The 18523-nt window shown below is 38.4% G+C and overlaps 1 protein-coding gene across 4 annotated transcripts in view; it reads right to left on the bottom strand.

The window, feature by feature from the left end:
• Dpyd (dihydropyrimidine dehydrogenase) overlaps positions 1 to 18523 on the bottom strand; it is a 798376-nt gene that overhangs the window by 248050 nt on the left and 531803 nt on the right. For all 4 annotated transcript variants that reach the window (XM_074050934.1, XM_074050937.1, XM_074050935.1 and 1 more), the window contains 2 exons: positions 11631 to 11699; positions 3099 to 3182 (listed from right to left, as the gene is read on the bottom strand). In XM_074050934.1, the coding sequence (XP_073907035.1) occupies positions 3099 to 3182; positions 11631 to 11699 (153 nt within the window). The remainder of the gene's footprint in view (positions 1 to 3098; positions 3183 to 11630; positions 11700 to 18523) is intronic.

Raw genomic sequence — 18523 nt, 5'->3', positions numbered from 1 at the left:
TATATAGGTTTATTACTAAGGTTGTTAGGTATCCAGTGTGAATCTTCAAAGATATTCCACACGTAACAGAGACTCAGTAAAACAATGCCTTTATGCAGACCAGAGAAATGTTACAAGTTCAATATAATATGAATCTGCTAATTTCTTTAGGGTACATTAAAAAGGACTTATTAGCCTGCTACCTCTAATGCTTCACATTCATAGACTAATAAATTGGGAAGGATTGAGAGGTCATCTTGCTGAATACCATATTTAGGGATGGAAAATGACTCTTCAGGAGAGTAAGTGAATTGGTCGGGTGACATTGATGGTTGATGGAAAGAATACAGAACAAGAATGCCATGAAACACCTAACACTGCTGAGTATTTAAGGTTTGATACAAAAGTTCACTTTGCAAGAAACACACAGTTCTTATGATCAAGGACAGCTTCAAATTTTATTTCTACAAATATCATAAACAAATATGATGCGTATATGTTGCAGACATTATAGTCTTCCATGTTTATAAATTTCAGGATTTTGGGTTCTTTCTCTCTCTCTCTCTCTCTCTCTCTCTCTCTCTCTCTTTCTCTTTCTCTACCTGTCTGTCTGTCTATCTATCTATGTATTTATCTATCTATCTATCCTCTCTCTCTCTCTCTCCATATATGTGTATAATTATGTATGGTTTATGCTGTTACATACAGGCAGAATCTCTTAAGTGCAAAGCGAAATGGATGGATATTCTTCACTTTTTAAATATTTGTGAGAAAGCTGAAGTAAAGGAGGGAAAAGACCCAAGTCTTTAGAGAGGAGAATGTGCCGTGCAAGACAACATCTCAGATAGATAATCCTCTAGGCATGGAAGCAATGCCATGCCTCCTTCACACAGCCAACGTTCAGTGCTGACAATGCACACAGCTCTGGACTTGGCACACAGGAAAGGAATGAAAATGCACATGCACTGAAGGGCATGGCCCTTCAGTTCCCCAACACTGAGCAAGAACCCCCATCAAACTAACTTGTAAGTGTTTGAGACTTTGGAACTTAGGGAGAGAGGAAGAGGTAATGGGAACAGGAAGTAGAGAAGAAAAGGTAAGTAGAGGTAAAGGGAAAGAAGTCCACACTTTGTCCCATCCAAAAGCCAGAATCATAGTAAACCACTTTTTTAAAAGGTTTACTGAACACTTAAATGTCCTGAATTCAATCATTTAAAAAATATTGTACAAAAATTATTAAATTAGCTTTATCTTCCTGCATGGTGGTGTGTATCTTCTAACCCTAGCACTTGGGAGTCTGAGGAAGGAGTATCACAAGTTCAAGGCCAGCCTGGGCTACATGGTGAAACCCTGTCTCACCCACTCCCAAAATCAGCTTTATTTTTCAATTACATAATTCACAAGAACATAATTCAAAAGAAAAACTTAAATTTGGTTGGAAAAATGATTTTCAGTTTCAGAGATTATAACCAATAAGTGAAATGGAAATTTTCCTTCTCCTTTGGCCAAGAAATCTTGGTTTGGGGAATGTTTTTCTAGAATTTAGAAATCTTAATGCTATCTCTGACTGCAAAGTTTTTCAGCATTTGGCATTCTCATTCAGCCAAAGGCTGCACAAAAATTTATGTGGCAAGAGAGGATCCAGCTAGGACACTTCACATCTGTTGAGATCAGATGTGCTCATGGAACAAAGCCTATTCCAAAAATTAAACTCCGCAGAAACTTGAGCAACACTTTCAAAGTAATTGTTATATTTGTAGCAAGAGCTGAATATTAGAATGTGTCCTTCCTTAATAAATTAGTCAATACATTTATGTGCATCTAAGCTGCTTTGATGAATGGGTTCTGAGGTTCTGAGTAAAAGGACAGCCTTGCCTGACAAGGGAAGCCCAGGTGACTCAGGTCCTGTTCCAGGTGCCTTCCTGGAAGCCTTTCTCCTTGACTCTTCATCTTACCATGTTACCTATCTAGACACACTTACTGTTATTTCATGGTGTGACTCAGATACAGTGCTGTTTTTCCCCACCAGGTAACTGAGTTGTGGGTCTGTTTACCATACTTCCTGACCTTCTGGGTGATCTGTTGTGCATCAGGATTTCACTTAAAAAATATTTGACCAGCTTCTCTCAAGCTGCTCCATAAGAGGATTTCTTCCCAAGTCACAAATCTATTCTGGATGCTAATCAAATATTTACAATGTACTTTAAAAAACCTCTCTGAGTGCTAATATGAAAAAAACAACTCATACTCATTTGAATAAGCAGAAATTTCTCCCCTCCCAAATTAAAGGCTTCTGAGTTCAGTTCAAATCATTTCCATGACATGAGAAAAAGAAAAAGAAAAAGGTGAATGAGCACCTGTGAAGCCCTATGTAGAATAAACTTGAGGAGCAGGAAAGAAATCTGTCCAAAAGTACAACATTCTTATTATGTAATTCACACTGTTCTCCCCCGGGCTTAAAAGTGAAGTTAGATACAAAATACTCACCTATTGAGCATTAAGCTTTGTTACATTTCTCCTTAACATGCAATGCTCTATCAAGCTACATTAAGACCCAGCATTTTCTACACAGTACCATATTATCTCACATTTTATTCATCAGATTTCTGAAAGAATTTTAGCAGGAAGTTTCCATTGATTGTATCCCCAAATAAAAATAGCACCAAAGTCTTTTTGCAACTCCCTAAACACAGTAAGGGAATAATGATCATATGCTAAAAAATGTAAAATGCAATTTGTGCTCTGCCCCATTTACTACAAAATCACGAGGAACAACGCATTTTGTGCAGCTCGTTGCCCCAGGGAAACTGGATGAGTATCAGGAATGAATCAAGAACATTGCATTTGAAATCAGCTAATTCTGCTTTGGTGCTTTGAAAAACTATTTGTTATGATATTACTTCCTGTCAAGCACACAATGTGATATTTTCCTCAATAAAGCTAAACAGTTGCGGTAATTCCAGCTTCCCTCATGTTCCACTTTTTAAGCACTAAATATTTAAACAATGCAGACCTGGAAGTCTCAAGCCAGTCATCTGATCCACGCATCTCCTTGCATGGTATAGTAACGTCTGTTATGTCACCCTGACATGCACAGTGGCAGCTGTCAAGGTCCTTACCTGCCCACAAGCCAGGCCCATTCCTCTTTCTCCCATGCCGTGTGGACATGACAAATTCAACTCCAGGGCATCTGCTCCAGAAGCCTTTAAGACATGAATGGAAAAGGAAGGAAAAGGCAGAGCTTTATTCTCATACCAATATGCTTTCACCATTGATAACAAAGGTAGCATTTGTCAAATTTGAACTACTCTATTTTCTGTCACAGCTACCCTCTGAAATACATTCTACGTTTCTCAAATTCAGGTGTGCATAATAACAACAAGAAGAAAACATTTATTCAGTGATTAAAAGGCTCTATGTACTTCATATTTAGTATTTCTAACTTTTACAGTCACTATATAATTATGGTAGCTATCTAGCTGATGGACAAGAGCCCTGAGGCAGAGGTTAAATGACAAGCCTGGTTATTGAGTCATAGTAGAGATTTTGAATCAGATCTATCAAACAGCACATTTGTTCTCTCCTAAACAATGTCTATTTTTATAGAAATGAATCTTACTAATTCTGGATTGTCAATATTGGTAAGAAGCATGCAAAGAGAAACATAGTAGGCTAATTAGAATGAATAAAATTAAAAAGATTTTTAACTGAGAGTCTGTTTTATCATATTTAAAAGCAGTTCATGCTAGGAAGCATGAATTATAGAAAGTTTTGTCTAACTTTAGTAACTACATAGGAATCCTTATTTAAGTCATTAATTTCTTGGTTTCAAATAAATCCTGTTAAAATGAACAAAAGAGTTCAGAGTACTTGAAGAATCTTAAAATTCTTGGAAAGTCTTTTGCAAAAAAAACTTTAAAAATAAATAAAAAACTCTTTAAATTTTAATATGGTAAAGTGGGGATGTAGCACAAACTTAACAATTTAAGTTTTCTGTTCTTTTATACGACTTCTAGAATTTCTCCAGTGGTACTGTTTCTTTGTGAATGAAGTCAGCTAGAAGCTTGAATCAATTTCAATAGTATTATAACTTGTCTATTACCTCCCAAAAAGACTTTTTCAAAAAAAAAAGTTTACTATTCTCTAAGCAGATCAGACCTTTATGACAAAAACTGCCTCTTTGAAGTCTCTCTTTTCTTCCTTATTGTTCAAAGATTTTAGCCTATTTTTTCTGGCTTTATGAATCTTTAGAACACTAGTTAACTATTTCTTGGGCTATTTTCTGGCCCACCTTCATTTATTAGTGAGTCTGCTTTTTCTTCTTCATCTTTGTATGAGTCCATTTGATCATTCTACCTGTTTTCTAACATGGATTCAATATGGGTTTTTTTGGCTACCTTAATCCAATTTTAACTTGCTTTGTGTTATTTGAAAATTACTGTAAATCATGCTTTCTCCCTGCTGGCTTGGTAGTGAATGAACATAGACAAGATCCATCCTGCTGAAGTTGGAGTTCCAATCCTTGGTCTGCTGCTAAGGAATCAGGAAGCCTGAGCAAGGCAATTAACCTTCCTTGTCTCCAGCTCCTCACGTGTAAGTGGCAGATAATATGGCCTGTTTCAAAACTCATGCCATGTGGGAATCATCAGCTTAATTAAGATTATACATAGCAATTATGTGCAATATAATACTTCTTATTTTTCTTAGTTACTTACATATCTCCTTTAGACTTATTTATTTATCTGAAATCCATTAATTAATAGATAATCAATAACATTTTGGATTAGATAAACTTTAGTTGATAGCTGTGTACATGTTTACATTGTCCATATTTCCTTGCAAATTTACAATGAGCTCCCATTGCAGATCATTCTAACTATCATTAATTGAGTTCTTACAATCTGCAAGGGTACTTTACTACGTTCTTTGTATGTTTGTCTTACTTCATCCTCAAAACAACTCTAAAAGGTGGGATGTGTCACCATTCCCATTTTCTAAATGATAAAGCAAAACATAAAGTGTCCAGGTGATTTACCCAACATCCCACAGCTTATAATTGGAAGTAGGGTTTGAACCCAAGAATTTTGAATCCAGACCCTGTGTTCTTACCCACTATTAGGGTTTGTTAAAAACTATTTATTCTATGGCTGGAGTTGTTATACTGTGTTAAGAAAACCACAATAGCTTGACATCCATACAGCTTCTAAAGTTGAAGTAAAAATTGAATCTTTAAAAATTTCCATCCCATTCAAATTCTTATCATGGGTTAATTATTAAAATTTGCTGAATATCATGTACACATTCCAGCACCTATCAACCAAACTCCTGGGACAGCCTTTGAAGTGAACATCTAGACCTCAGAAACTGAGACAACACTGCTCAAGGGGACATCATGAGAGCAGAAGATTCATTCAGCTTCTGCTTGAATGTTCCTATCACCAGGTTGCACATCACCTTAAAAGACAGTTAATTTCATTGCCAAGAAACTATAACCATTCAAAAAGTCTTAACTGCAGAATTGGCATGAAATGTTAAACTAACTGAAACTGTGCATGCATCTGACTTCTGTTAGTCATAACCTTTTTAGTTTACTTAGCCTAGAATTTTTTCTACTTCACCTAAATGATTATTAAAGTAACTGAGTGAAGACAGTGACACAGGAAATATTATTTCTAATTTCCTATATTATTTATCATCCATCTATCTACAAGAAGTAGTGTGTTTTGTTAATAGAGTGAACTCTGGAGCCAGAGTTCATGGTTTAGAATTCTCCCTTCAACATGTACATGCTATATGAACTTGAACCCACGAATTAACTGTTTTTGCCCTCAACTTCCTCATCTCAAAAAGGTGGAAAACAATGGGACTAACTCATAGGGTTGTTGTGGTAAGATCTACATGACTTTAGTGAAAGTAAATGACTTTGAATAATGTCTAGAATGAATGAATTTAACACTGTATGAGTGTAAACAAATTCTATCATCTATCTATCTACCATATATCTATCTAATCTATCTGTTAAGTTCATGGTAAACTGGACTCTGAAGATAGGCTCTTCAGATCCTATATCTATCTATCATCTATCTATCTATCTATCTATCTATCTATCTATCTATCTATCACTCCATCTCTCTAGTTCTGTGTGTCTGTCTACCCATCTATTATCTGTGTATTTATCTAGCTCCACTCTGTCTGTCATGTATTTATCTATTTATCTCATTATCTTCCCATCCATCCAACTAGAAGCTCTGAATTGACCAGAAAGGACTGACTGTAGCTCATGTTTACTTATATTGTCTATTCCTTAGAAGGGAAAAGAAAAGACAAGAAAAGAAAACTATTCTGGGAAATTCTTGAAATTGTGACAGTGATGTAATTTATAAAATTCTCTGATTTTATAAAAACTCTCAAGAGAAATCATGGCAGCAAGATCACAGACCTTTGTACAGTATATACAACAAAGTATATACAAAGCTCTTCTTTCTCTTCCCCTTCCCTTTTCCTCACCTCCCTTTTCCTTTCCCTATCCTGATCAATACAGTTCTGAAGTCATTGTGTGGGACAGAGCAAGGTAAGTGACCATGAGCATTTGAGGAGGAGACAGGAGGGCCCAGGGTGGGGAGTCAGCTTGAGGAGAGCGAGAATGTCTGCCTGGAGGATGACTTGATGAGATGTATCAGAGCCCCAGTGGAAGAGAAGGCTTCCATGAGTGGTGGGAGTTAGGGAAGAGCATCAGAGCCCAAGCAGGAGCATGAAAAGCATAATTCTTGGGTTCTCTATCAAGTCCTTCTGTTAAAAAAACGTATGAGGCGAGATGACTTTCTGAGTAACCTTTTCTAACACCTTCATCTAGTCCTCCCTTTTCTAAAACGGATAATGGAAATCCCTCTCTAGGATGGATCAGGTACACTGAACTGCCCCAAGCACAGTGGAGGCAAAGCTAGTTCCTGCCTCCCATCTCCAGCTTGGGTCCATTTCCCTGATTCTGTTCTTCTCTGCCTGTGTCCCTGTGTGCTTGGTGATGAGGCCCCTGGCTTCTAGGTACTTTATTTTGACTCTGCCAGGAAGAATATGTAGTTACCTCTGTTTGATGCCTGTGTCTCTTCAGAAACTTTCCTTGTCTCATCCAACCAATGATGGTCAGTGTTAGGGTGAACAAAAGAAAGCCACGTTGGAAGTGGACCCCCTCCCCCTTGAAGGTGAGTTACTGGAAGCTCTCCACCTGGCCCTAAAGAAAAATCAACATCCACCTTTAACCATTTACTAGAAGTTCCCCACCTGGCCTAGAAGAAATGACTTGCCCTTAAGCCATTATCTTGGGAATTTCAGAGGGCTGTTGGGGATTTTCTCAGCTAGTGACCTTCCTGGGACTTTGCTACCTACCTCGTATCTAACCCCAGTCTGTAAGCGGTTGTAGGCTCCAGCTCTCTTGCTGGGACCCCCTCCGCAGGACCGCTTCCACAATAAAACCCTGTCCTGGCATTGAGCTGTCTTCCCACCTGTCCATTCCACGTGGTGACCCCAATATGGGTCTCCACCCCCAAGGAGCTGGCTTTGTGACAAGTAGGACAGAGAAACCATTAGTAATGCCCAATGACACCATTGTGAATCACTACTTTACAGTGTTACACAGGAAAAGTGTGGGGTTTGTGCACAGGGAACCTGAACCTTAAATAATTTTGAAAATGCTCCTCAGTAAAATTAAAAATTATAGATACAAATTAGGTACAGGGGCTTGGAAGGAGTGTGTGTATAAGTAAGGGGCCTGAAACTTAAGCTTCTTTGACTTCATTAACTTTATGGTAAACTGAAGATAGGCTCTCAGAGAGTGAAGGATAGGGAGGTTTATCTACCTAGCCAGAGGACGCAGGGTTGAGAACATTCCAGGCCAAGGGGACAGCAAAAACTCTCTGTTGGGAATGCGTTGGAGGAATAAAGCAAAGCAGTGGGAGGACTGGTGATATAACTCAGAGAGGGCCTATGGGTTGGATTCCCAGCACAGCAACAAAATGAGAAGTCAGCGAGAGTCAAAATGTAGAGAATAAACCCAAGATAACATTAGGGAGGTGGCAGGAGTCAGACCCTAGATCAAGTTGAGCTTTGAACTTAAAAAGAAGAAAAGATTTTTCATTAACTGAGAGCAAAGTTAATGAAGTTATTGTAGATATACTTGGCTTGGAGTGGTAGTAATACCTATTACATCATACCTAGTCTAGATGCTTCCTCAAATTTCACAGTCTTACTTGCTACCCAGTGGCACTCTCTCGAAGTCCTGGTTCCTGTTGCTATCCTCAAATCTACTTGGTCAGCTATCACAGCCTTTTTCAAAATGGGACCTGGCTTTTAATCATATCCTCCACTATCCCTGTTGAAGTTGGAGCTCCAGGAGACCGAAGATCAAGAAGCTCTGACCCTTCCCTCTGATTCTGGGTTTGGATGAAGTACCATATTACATTGTCTGGGGTCTATCTCCCCTAGCAGTTGTCCAGGACCACTGAGGACGCAACTTTGTGCTGTGAAATTTTACAGGAGACAGGAAGGTACCAGTAAATAAATTCCTTATCCTTTTTCTCCTCTCAACTGTGTGAGGCAGGATGGTTCTGTATGGTACTTCCAGTCCCACATGACATGGCAGTCATCTCTATTTCCTTGGGAAGTGGTGGCAGGCTCACTGATGAACCACTCTGGGTTTGCTTTCCTTTCTCCTCTGGCTCATGTTCCCTTTTCCCTCACTCTTACAACTCTGGGACTGAATCTGTCAATAAACTTTTTCCCCATTAACTCCCATTAACTCAAGCTTTTCTAGCCTAAAACACATTAAGAAAATTGTATTCAAGATCTATTAAAATGTATTCAAGATCTACTTAAGATCCAATATTGGAAGGCTCCAGTAATGGTTCAATTTAGTACATGTATAATTACATATTTAAACTGAGAACACATCCCTCATCTTCATAAAACTTTTGCATGGAATCAGAAGATCTTATCAATATCCCAGAAAGGAAGGAGAACCTGTGATCAAATATGTAGAACAAGAAAATTGAGCATTAAACTGCTACTGATTATAGCAAAAGTTTCAACAAACTGTGAAAACTTTCCAGACATTGCTTCTTCCTCATGGTGCTCAAAAAAATGTGACAATTCAAAGCAAGCAGAGGAAAGTATAGGACATTTCAAGTATGTGCCTTTGAAGGTTAAAGTAAAAGGTCTTGTTCACTATGGTTCCATTTCCAGGAAAAAACAAATCTTCCAGAAAGAATATAAATATGATAAGGAAGGCAGGCTAGGCCTACATTATCTTTTAAAACAACATTTGCTTAATAAATTTAAAAAATGTACCTAGGTTCATTTTTTGAACTACTCATGCAATCTCAAATGTCTACTGGAAATAGTAAAACAACATGGCAAGCTCTGGTGAGACAAACAAAAAATAATGACCCATCCTGTCACAGATTTAAATTCTTACAGAGCTTGTAATCCTTTATTCTTGATCCTGTCAGCTATATCTGTTCTGTTACACATATGTCATTTCTGTTTTCAGATATAATACCTAAAACCATGGTAGGTTTCTTTATCTCAGTATTGTCTGATTAAAAAATTAATCTACCAGAAGGAGAGGGACTTTGTGACCTTAAAGCATATATACCACTTCAAGTCATTTGCTAAATCTTAAAACTATTGGCACACTAGTGTGCCGGTAGGGTGTCGCTTGCTGTTATTACCTCCCCCAAAGAAGTATACCTGTGAGGTAGTATAGTAACTTTGGCTGGAACCCATTCTTGTTGGTTTGTTTTGCTGTGGGCTCTTAGATTGCAAGAAAATGTTTTCATATGCATCTAAGAATGTATTTGTAAAAACAAAGTCAGACATTGACTCTAGAAAATGCTATTGGGTACCTGTGCATAGCTGTGATGCTAACTCCAAGGTGTGTGAAGGCCTGGGAGTATTTCCTTCATGTGATATCCTAGGCTACTTAGGTTACTGTGCACACATGTATGTGAATGGAAAAATGAGACCTGTCGAAACTGTTCCTGGAATGGGGGAGAGGGGATAAAGGACAATGATGGAGGGGGTCAATGAGATATTTGATTTCTTGTAAGAACTTTTATAAATGGCACAACGTACCCCCAGCACAACAATTAAAAAAAAGATGATAGGGAGAGTTTTTTTAATTGACATCATGAACCACTTGACCTGCCTGAAATGTAGATTGCTCTCCTGTAGAGAGATGTCACAGACTGCTGTGACTTAAGAGAAAACAGAGATTCTCCCCCTTCCCCACTTCTCTCCTCTCTTCCCCTTCCTCCCGTCTTTTCTCCCCTTTCTTTCTTCCTTCCTCCCCTCCTTTCTTTCTTCCTTCCTTCCCTCTCTCCTTCCTTCCTTCCCTCTTTCCCTCATTCCTTCCTCCCTCCCTTCCCTTATTTATTTATTCATTTACTTTGCTACAGAGCATTTAGAAGGTGATAATAAATAAAACTGCTATTTAAGAAAGGTATGGAATATGGAAGGTATCTTTACACTATATATTATGTTCCTAACTAGAGGCTTTTGTTTCTTTTGTAAGTAAATTCACCTATTTAAAAATTAATGCTCATTACTAGAGAGAATAATTTTTTAAAGTATTTTATTCTTATAGAAAGGCAGAGAAGCATGCAGTGTGATAAAGCCATTCATCATAGTCAGCTTAAAATTGGCAAAGCTCACTCCAAGCATGGGCTCTGTGGAAGATTTCATGGTCAATTAGGTAAATACATGTATAAAATGAACCCAGCACAGAAGATCACGAAGCCAATTACAGATCACGTTTAATTTCACCCCCCTAGGTCCCAGAAGTAATTTTTCCTCTTACAGTTTTAAAATACCCAAATAAAAGGTACAATCAACATTTTGAACACTATAGAGAGCATTATAGTATTATGTGATGTGGTGTCAGTTATTTCTAAAGTCTTGTTACATTCAGGCCTCTGTACTGCTGATAGCTTTTCGAGAAAAGCTAAGAGTGTCAGCCTGGGTTCCATGACAGCCTGATGGGCACAGGAGTACAATTTTAAGAATGTATTTTTCTATTTGAAATACAAATTTGAGGCACATGGTTAGTTGTTTGCATTTGTGCAAGATTCAATTTATATTATGGAAAACCTGCTGACTAGTGTTCCATTCAGGAGCATTCTGTCCTATTTTATGCATGGCTGTATTCAAACTAGAATAGTATTAAATGAACCTTTTATATTTTAAATATTCAAGAGTTTCATATTCAAAATTTCTTCTCATACTGTCAAACTATTTTGCCTAAAGGCAAGGTAAGATCAAGTTAGACTCTCAAAGGTAGAATTAAATTTTATCATGGCATCTATCAGAATATACAGTTTGCTTAATATGCAAATAGAGTATATAGATTCAGAGAATAAAGGATTTTTAGGTTGTGTCTGAAATCCAAGGGACCGCTTTTATAGAATAAATTCCTTTTAAATTTACATTTCCATCATTTTGATGAAAACACAGGGTAAACAAATTATAATAGAAATGTTTTAACTTACATTTTCAATTCAATTTTACTCCTACTGTATTATTTTTCATGGCAGCTCTTTATTCAAAACTAATAAAAGTGGGAGAGGAGAAATAAAGTAAATATATTTTAAAGAAACCATTACCTCAGCCTTTTTGGAGAGTTCCATCCAGTCATTTTTATTGTAACTACACATGATGCTGGCGATCAAAATCTTCAGAAAGAGAAAGGAAAGAATGTAAGTTCATGTAGGTCTGCTGTTCTACACAAAGATATACTAATATTTGCACACATGCATTAAAAACAGTCAACTATTTTAGAAAATAGTTTCAATGAGTTGGAAAAAATAAATCACTAGAAAATACCAGGGTGTCACAGGACAGCACAGGGTAACATTTGGGCCTTCATTTATATGCTAGAGATTTTCTCAATTACTATCTTTGAATACTTCAGCAAGAGACTTGACTTTATTGAACCTTGGATTCCACATTTCGAAAATGGAGATGATAACACTGGTTTGCCATCTCAGAAAGTGGCAGTGGGTATTACATAAATTTGTTACAATCTGTGTATGCAAAAAGGTTGTCTAAATTCTATAATGCCAAGGAAATGTTTATTAATATAGCTACTGGTACAGTTAAAAGGGTTCAAGTTATGGGGAAAAATGTAGCATTTTCTTCCAACATAATTTATCAGGCTATGTATTATATATTACTCTATGGTTAATGATAGCTCTTATATTCATAGTGTATTATAGTTTTCAATCACAGTAAACAAAGTCTTACAGTAATCCTGTAATGGAGGCCACACATGGTAGAAGCACCTGCTCTGAAGCTAGAATGTCCAGGATGGAACCCCAGCCCAACTCAACAACTGCTTTTTGGTGTAGCCCCTGCAAAGGACTGAGTTTCCCAGTTAGTAAAATATGGATCATAGTACTTAGAAAAGCAAGACTAGAAGTGGTTAAAACTTACATAGCTGTCATGGCGTACTAGGAATTCTTTTAAGGGTTTTTAAGTTACTAACTTCCTTTCTCTCCCCATTTTGCAGATGAAGACATCTATGCATCAAGATGTAAAGGCACAATGCTCTTTTGGGGGGTGGCACTGGGATTTGGACTCAGGACCTCATGCTTACTAAGTGGTGCTCTTTCCACATGAGCTACTTTACCAGCTCGAATGGCTCTTAAGGAACAAAACAGGACCGAGATCTAGGCAGTGAGACTGTCAGTGTTTGCTTTAAACTGTTGGGCTTTGCTACCCTAAAGTGGATACGCAGTAGTGACATGTACTGAATATCTACTTTATTATTCCCTTTCAAGACTATGAGTTGATGTCAAGCCTAGAGGCACAGAGTCTAGTGGCAGAGTCCACTAAAAGCCACTGTGCTCTCACCAAATGCAGCCTTTCACATACGTGTACAAAACTCACAAAGATGAGTTGTAAAGGTGTAATGGATATTTACATCACTGAGAGAAGAATGGAAAGCTGGCATCATGTGAGAGAGTTCTGAAAACAAGGAGAGAAGTTGTCTTCAATGTCGAGTTGCTTAGTCTCTCCTGGTGGACTCCAGACTCCAGAGAGCTGGGCCTGCTCCCCATCCTTTGTCATTTTCTCTACATCAACAAGCATGACATTTGGCACATGGAAAGAGGTCACCAAAAGCAGAGGGTTGCTTTATCAGTTCACCCTTTTAATAAGGTTAAACAGAAAGCAATAGCTCAGGTTGGAAGGGAAAAATAAACATTTGGTGAAACTGCTGGAAAATTATTATATATGCTGGAATGAAGAATGATCAAGGGTAAGGCAGGTGTCAGTCCTTGTGATTAAAAAAAAAAAAAGGATCCTATGTCAAAATATGTAGAGAGAACAAATGAAGATGGGTCCAGAGATCCAATGTGTGAAACTGGGTGAGCATTGGTCAGATAACAGAACCATGAGGCACAGAAGGCAGGAGAATAGCAATTTGGATAGATATGAAAGGGTTACAAAGACAGGAGGGTAAGAGTCCATGAGGAATACAGGAATATCCAGCAAGCATCATCACTGTTGGTTTGTTTTAGGATTCAACTTCTGTGCCTAGTGAAGTTGCAACTTTTGAGAATTTGGGAGAAAAATGTGAGCATGTTTGTCCCATGGCCTTTTATCTAGGGGCCAAAAGAAAGTGAAAAGTTGTATTTCAAGCTTTCTTTGCAAGCAGAAAGGGGTCATTATCGTGCTCATGCACTTCAGTGAGTGCTCTTTCTGCTCTTCCCAAGTTAATGAAGAGCTCAGGAATGCCCTTCAGCTAGAAAAAAGGATCACGGAAGAAGGTAAAATGGGACACCAGGTCTTCCAGGACTGGAGCTAATACTTCCTGGTGCGACTCTCCCTTTCATAGAAATGAGGAGGGGGAGGAGGAAGGGGAAGAGGAGGAAAGAAGAGATGGGGGAGGAGGAAAAGAGAAGGAGGAGGAGAAAGAACAGAGAAGGAAGAGGAGGAGGCATAGAAAAGAAGGAAGAGGAGGAGGAACAGAGAAGGAGGAGGAGCATGAGAAATGGAGAAAGAGGAACAGAGGAGGAGGAGGAGGAGAAGAAGAAGAAATGGAGAAAGAGGAACAGAGAAGAAGCAGGAGGAAAAATAGAGAAGGAGGAAGAACAGAGAAGGAAGGAGAACAGAGAAGGAGGAGGCAACAATTAAGTACCCCATTTGAAAAGAAAAATCAAAGAGGTGAATCCTGGGTTCAGGTGACATATTTTTATTGTCTTCAGTGCCCTCAAGGTAGAGCTTCAGTAAAAAACAAAAACAGCAAAACAAAAATCCTGACATCGGTTAAAGTAAGGATTAAGGGAACGGGTAGAGTCTTGAGGTTTGTAAACAGAACTCCAAGGACAGATTCGGATACAAAGACACAGACTCAAAAAAAAAGAGAGATTCTAGTCCTCAGATACCAAAACTAAAGTTTTTAGGGAGTTTCATTGCTTAAAAAAAAAAAGACAAATAGAAACAACCAGAACCACAGAAACCACTTCTGAACATGCTAGAATAATCCCTTGATTTACATTCCTATATAAATATGAGGTGACTGCTCTGTCACAATCATGGCAGACATGGCTCCGTATCCTCTTCGCTAGGGGCGGCATGGGGCAGCATGGAGGGAGGAGGATCCTTCTGGTGGGAGGGGTCCCTAGAAAGAGGCTGACCACAGAAATCCATTGCCAGGGAAACAAGGTTTACTGCCACTGACAGCGGGAGATGATAGATACTCTAAGCTAGTGACTAACCCGGTTCCTCCTTTCTAAGTGGCAATTTTAATTTTGATAAAGCTATATTTGCTCCAAATTGAAATTGATTGTGCCAGGGTTGGTTAAAATCATGATCTGCCCTCTAGGTTGCTCAGAATCACGAGGAACTACAATTGGGCAGGAGGAAAAAGACAAATATCACCCAGAGTATTGTCCTAGACACATCAGTGCCATCAAACATCACTGATGAGGTGGCTGGATTTGATTTGGGGCAGCCTGTCTGTCACTGGGGAGAGGGTGGCCACAGGCAGATAGATACCTTATATTCTACAGAGGCAGGTTTTAATAGTGTGCTTTAGGCATCCAAGCACGACACTGTTATCCTTTTCCTGTCTTCTGAAAACAAAATTCACTGTCTTGCCCCAAAAGAAACCCAGGCTGGCTTGGCTAAAACAGTGACTGGTTCCTCTGCCCCACTAAAGACCTAACACAAAAGCATAGGTTTGTTTTCTCATTAGTCCCTAAACTAGAATTAAATGTGTCCAGAGCTGCTAGTGACTTCTGACTCCTCACTTACTTACCTCCCTACCCTGCCCAAAGCTAAGCCACACTGAGGTGTGGGGCAAAACAAGAGCAGAGACAGAGGACAGTTGGAAAGTAGAGACAGTGGATACCAGAGAAGGGGTTGGATCCATATTGCAGTCACCTGCAAGGCCACTGCCTCACAAGTGTGTCTTTACATGAGAACTAGTAAATGCTACTTCAGACTGATTAAAAGTGATAATTAGGGGTGGGGCTATAGCTTTGTCATACAGCTCTAGCCTAACCTGGGTGGATTCAGACTCATAAAATGTGATGATTAGTCTGAAGTCTCTAAATATCAATATCTAAAACCACAGGTGGCTTGTAAAAATGTATAGCAACATTCTATTTCAAGGACATAGAAATTTTGGTCATTTTACCAAAATATTACTTTACTTTTTATTGAAAGAGTCTGGGATTTTTTTCTAAGAGTCAAGCTAAAAGATATTAACACTAAAAAGACACTGAGCATAATTTAGCTTTTCTTTGACAATTAGAAAATCCCTTGGCATTTTGGTTTTGCAGTATTAATCAAGTGAAAGAGGACAGGTTACTTTTCTTCCTATGAAAAGAGAATTGATGGATATTTTATATTGTGAAATACTATGCAATGTTACTAAAAACAAATGCTGACTGAAACATACTCTCAAATTAAACTTTCCCTCTATCAATATTTCACTTGATTTATGCTATTTCTAGTGCTACATTTTATATGGCTCATATTTTAAAACGTCATTGAATGAGGAGGTATATAAAAAGCCATATGCTACATAGTACTTGAACTTTGTTGTCCCTGACTGGTACTACTTCTTTTGGTACTCTGTTGGTGTGTTCCAGCTACGGCAGTTAAGCAACTTATAAGTGCTTATCAGTTAAGATACTGTGCTGGGTTCTGAATGAGATTCAGAAGCAAAGAGTTGAGACACTGACAAACACTTTGCTCACTCAACATTCAACCAATAATTCCTTGAGCACTGATTATGAACCAGTAGCCAGGTTCTGGAGGCCCAGGACTTTGGCCCTCCAAAGTAAGAAAACACATTAACAGGGTAATTTCTTCATCAAGATCATGGTCATGAAAGTAATAGCAGAGGAAACCATCAGGAGAAATGTCTGGGGTACAGAACCAAATCAGATAGACTGGCAGTAAAGGGCTCTCTTCTAAGTTGAGATCTGAGAGGAGAAGGTACCTCACACTGAAGACTGGGATGGGGAATTGAGTGAGAGCTGTCCTTGTAGGTCGAGGTGACTGCATGGGCAGACTATGAGGAGGGATGGGCATGGAATGTTCAAGAAAAGAGGGCTTCATGGATAAGAATGGTATGAGAGAAGCAGGCGGTCATCATATCTCTAGGAGCTTTTGAATCCTGTGAGAGTTTGAATTTTATCTTAGTTGTAATGGGAGGCCATTACAACTTACAAAAAAAAAAAGCTTAAAAGAAGGTGATAAATGATCTGACTGTGCTGTGCTGGGGGTGTGGCTCAAGAGGGAGAGCACTTGCCTAGCAGGCACAAGGCCCTGGGTAAATCCTCAGTACCACAAAAACAACAACAAACTCAACTTACATTTCCAATGTTGCTTCTGGTCACTTCATAGGAGGAGAGTGAAAGGAACTGATCTTCTGAATTTTGGGATGAAAACAATTTATGAAACTAGAACAAATCCTGGTGAAGATACTAGTGTGGGGATAGAGAGGCTCAATTGCAATACTGTTCATATAAAATATCCAGTAAATGTGCCATCAGTGTAAAACTCATTTGTTAACTGGACACATGTATCTACAATTCATGGGAGGTTTAGGATGAAGGTATAAATTAAAGAAACTTTAACACATTATAGCTAGGTGATTTCACAAAGGAAAAGAAATAAGATAAATAAAAACAGGCCAAGGACTGACCTGGAGTCCCTGGGGAATATGATATTATGCCAAGAGATGGAAGAATTGCAAAAAGTAAGGAGCAGCCAACTGTGATGAGTCTTCTGAGAGTTTGTGAAGAGAGGCAGAGATGAGTCTGTAGGATTTGGCAATACAGAGACTTGTTCTAACCTTTGCAAGAGGGTTGTCATTAAAGCAGCAAGGATGGAGGTAAGACTGGAATGGGTTGAGTGAACAGAATATAACTTAGAGACAGGTGGTCTACACATCTCCCTAAAGGCTTTATGGGGACAATGGATGAAGTGATGTGGGAAGTCTAGTGAGAGATATTTTTAATGGACCATATTTGAATATGATTTTACACTGGGGGAAATAATCTGATAAAAACTCTTGAGAAGGCAAAAGATGATAAATCCAGAGCTCAAGTAGAAATGGCCTTGAAAAGGGGCAGAGTCATCATTTCTAGTTTAACAGGATTGTTAGGAGGACTACAGACAGAGAGAACTATAGGTATGGATATACTCAGGTTTATAGATTTGGTGTGGGAACGTGAAATCACTTTGCTGTGTTAAATTTTCTTCATGAAAAAGGAAGCAAGATCTGGCAATGAACATAAAGAGAACTAAGGAAAGAGGGTTTAGGGTCTGATGGAGAGATGAAGGTAAGAAAGTATCATCTTGGTGCACTATGGTGAACATCTGTGATCCCAGCTACGTCAGAAGGGATGGGAGTCCCAGCACAGCCTCAGGCAAAAAGCATAAAAATATGAGGGTTAAGAGCTTGGTTCAACTGGTAGAGTCCCTACCTAGCAAGTATGAGGCCCTCAGTGCAAACCCCAGTATCTCCAAAAATCAAACCAAACCAAATAAATAGATAAATAAAAAGAAAAACAAGCAAAAATCAAGAAATAGTCATCGAAGAGAAACGGGGTAAGTAAATTTACTAGGCTATGGTACAATCACTAGGACAAAAAAGCAAATACATTATTAAGTGCTGCTAATATTGGGGGAAATAAGAGTAATTAGTAAAGAAGGCATACAGTGATTTACCAAGTCAGAACATGGACCATAGGGTGGGCGTAAAATGCTTGCCTTAGAGTTGACAGCCACTTTGCCAAGGTTCTTCTTGGTGCATCAGACATGAAAATTTGCTGTGTTTCATGAAAGGCCATTCTGACATTGGATTGGGTTTTGTAGATAGTACTTTTAATTTGGAGTTTTTCAGTTTTGACTTTGATTTTCGCTAATGAACCTAACAAGAAAATGCATACTCTTTGTGTGCAAACATCTAGTTTCTGTGAACATTAAGGTATTATAAAAACATTATATAGTATTTTATACAAAGCATTTGAAGTAT

Source organism: Castor canadensis, chromosome 12 (genome assembly GCF_047511655.1).
Source record: "Castor canadensis chromosome 12, mCasCan1.hap1v2, whole genome shotgun sequence".
Lineage (NCBI taxonomy): Eukaryota > Metazoa > Chordata > Mammalia > Rodentia > Castoridae > Castor > Castor canadensis.
Note: the sequence above shows the minus strand (reverse complement) of the source record. Positions and strands in the feature narration are given on the sequence as shown.